A 2,933-nucleotide genomic window follows, 5' to 3' on the forward strand; every position below is an offset into this window, starting at 1 on the left:
TATAAACTTATTTATCTTATGTTAATTTATTTATAATTTATTTTTAATAATAATATTGACATATTTGTTATTTTTTAAACTATTCTTTATTTTTTTATAAAATATGTTAAATGGGTCGACATGATAAACACAATTAATAACATGGGTATTCATGTTTTGATATTTCAAAACAATTAATAAATAGGTCATATCCGTATTGACATCAATTTGACACCAAACAAATAAGATACAATATAATTACGAATTGATATCCCTAAATCCAAGTTTAGCAACAATACTGTTGGATTATTTATAGATCATTCTGACTCTTTTGTTAGTTGTCAAAATAAACACTAATTATCATATGGAGATTCTCTTTTCTTTAAAATAATAAGATTATAATAAAAACATTATAAAAGTATTATTAATTACCTTGCAAATTATTTTATAAGTTGCTTTTACAACGCAACATTCTCCTTACTTCTAAAAGTCTTGTGCTGAACTTAAGATTTATTATATTTAAAAAAACATTACCAAACACTTTTTTTATAAAAATATTATGAAATAAGTATGTTGTTTTTGAAGTTTTAACAACAATTCTAACCTGAGCCTTACGAGATTTTCTTGAGTAACGGGGTGTTTAAACTGAATACTTTTCAGGCTAGAAAGAGTCTTCCCTCAATCATTAAAGAGAAGAATTTGTCAGAATGAATAAAAATTATTTTCGTTGAACAGAAATGAAGAGAGGATTTCTCTAGCTTGAATTTTCTAGCTCTTCATCAATAAAAAGAACTTCTCCACATTAAGGACTATCGAAGGGAAGTTCTCTTGTGTGTTTAATTTTTATTTTTCAGAACTTTATAAAAAGACTCTCCTCTAATCTCTAATTACTCAATAAATTGAAAGTTGTGGATATAAATGATGAGTATGAAATGAACAATTTAATAGTTTACAGTTTGATCTCTTAATTAAGATCACTTCGAACATACCTTTATATAAAAATATATACTCGCCAAATACAATAACATGAGCTTACAATATTATTCTTGAGCTGAAAAAAAAAAGTATACAATGCATGAAACTAGTGCCCTGAATTTTCCTGCATTTCTATTGAGTTTCCAGAATTCATCAAAATATTGTACCAAAATTCCATGACATTAGAACAATTCTCGTAGTTCATTTTTCCCATTGCAACAAAATCTCTTGTCTCATATTTCCCTTCGATTCCAGGCAAGTTTTCTGAAGCAATATATGTGCTCTCATTGCAGGACTTCGGTGGAAAATTTGGTGTATCTTGAGGATGATTTTGAATTCCTTGATGGGTGGAATTGCATACTGGCTTATGTACAGTCGCATTGCTATTATGATCACTGTGGAGTAATGCTTGAACAATATCACACTGTTGTTTGGCGGAGATCAAGTTTTGTTTAAGTCTCTTCTTCAAGTGACTGTGCCAATAATTCTTTATCTCATTGTCTGTTCGTCCTGGTAATCTTGCTGCAATTGTCGACCATCTGAAAGATTTACAATGCAAAATAACTCTCCATCGTAAAGGATCCAGTGAATACGTATAGAACATTAGACAATGTTGACATGTTCATTAAGTCACATATCCTCACGTTATCAGAAAATGGTAATATTTATGGATTAAATTCAATGCTAAGTTGATTTTGTACGTTGAGCACTGAATTAAGAATAAGGATTTATTTTTCATTTCTATTACCGAAACATGAATTGATTTAATACTCAGTCAAAAAATTTGCTCAGTGTTGAATTATTATCCAATATTTACATCAGAAATATGTACGTATATACTGCACAGTTTTATTGGCTGGTTGTATGTATGGTAAAGATATAAGAGCTTCTCAGCTAGAGTGGATGTATGCATGCACGCATGTATAAGATGCTACTATGAAGAGAGAGGCTGAATCCTCAATTAACACAAATGAATGATTTAAAAAAAAAAGGTGGAATTAGATCTATGTACGTATTGCCAAGAACTCGATGCAGCCTGAGGATAGTTTCTTCTTCATCCTTGCTAAAGTTTCCCCGTTTAATATCTGGCCGCAAGTAATTTATCCATCGTAGTCTACAGCTCTTTCCACATCTCATTAAACCTGCACACAAATTATTAATCACAAAAGATAAAACGATGCATGAGCTTTAAATATTTTATCACCATACACAAATTAAATCTCCATGTACATACAATATATAAATATTATGATAATCAACAGATTCATAAATACATGCCCTAGATCTATATATCATATAAGATACACAACGTGACAAATTATTAGAAATATGAACAACTTGTGAACTAACAATTACCGGCTTGTTTGGGAAGAGCACGCCAATTGCCGTGGCCAAATCTTTGAATGAAAGAAATTAAGATTTGATCCTCTTCAGGAGTCCACGGTCCTTTCTTCGACCCCATCTTCTCACAACAAGGAGTCCTCACCATATTGAAATTATATAATAATTACTTTACCTTTACACAATTTAATTCTTGTTAGCTGCCAGCGAGCTCTTTCATAGTCATCAATGGCGGCCGACTTTTTATATACTGTCCAGGAACAGCAAGACTTGAAAAACAAAAACAAAGTTAGCCTGTTATGGAGATGATCAGACGTTGATTACAAAGAGATGGACCATTGAAGAACTCTTCCACCGTCACAACTGTGCTTGATACTTAAAGCTAAAGACGTGTGACTTTGTCATGTCTCATTGTCCACAAGCTGCTTTTGAGAGTAGCAAAAAGTTGAGTATGCAATTGAGACGCTTTAATTTTGGTATCTGATAGTCAAAAATGAGGTGCCTTTGTGGGGCTATCTAATCCTGTTGGGATCTTGAGCTAGCTGCCTTTGTTATTATCTTCGTGTTAAGCGTGCTTTTTTTTCTCCAAAAAAAAATAATAATAAAGAAGAGCAATTCTCAATTTATTCTTCCGATTT

At 31.4% G+C, this 2,933-nt stretch overlaps 1 protein-coding gene across 1 annotated transcript; it reads right to left on the reverse strand.

The window, feature by feature from the left end:
* Window positions 1-974: 974 nt before the first annotated feature.
* Window positions 975-2,690, reverse strand: LOC18047884 (transcription factor MYB4). Its single transcript, XM_006442632.2, has 3 exons — window positions 2,311-2,690; window positions 1,967-2,096; window positions 975-1,493 (listed from the first exon to the last, which is right to left on the reverse strand). The coding sequence occupies exons 1-3, from the start codon at window positions 2,441-2,443 to the stop codon at window positions 1,061-1,063; spliced, it is 696 nt and encodes a 231-aa protein (XP_006442695.2). The 5' UTR covers window positions 2,444-2,690; the 3' UTR covers window positions 975-1,060.
* Window positions 2,691-2,933: the final 243 nt, after the last annotated feature.

The sequence above is a fragment of the Citrus clementina genome, unplaced genomic scaffold (assembly GCF_000493195.1).
Source record: "Citrus clementina cultivar Clemenules unplaced genomic scaffold, Citrus_clementina_v1.0 scaffold_3, whole genome shotgun sequence".
Taxonomy (NCBI): domain Eukaryota; kingdom Viridiplantae; phylum Streptophyta; class Magnoliopsida; order Sapindales; family Rutaceae; genus Citrus; species Citrus x clementina.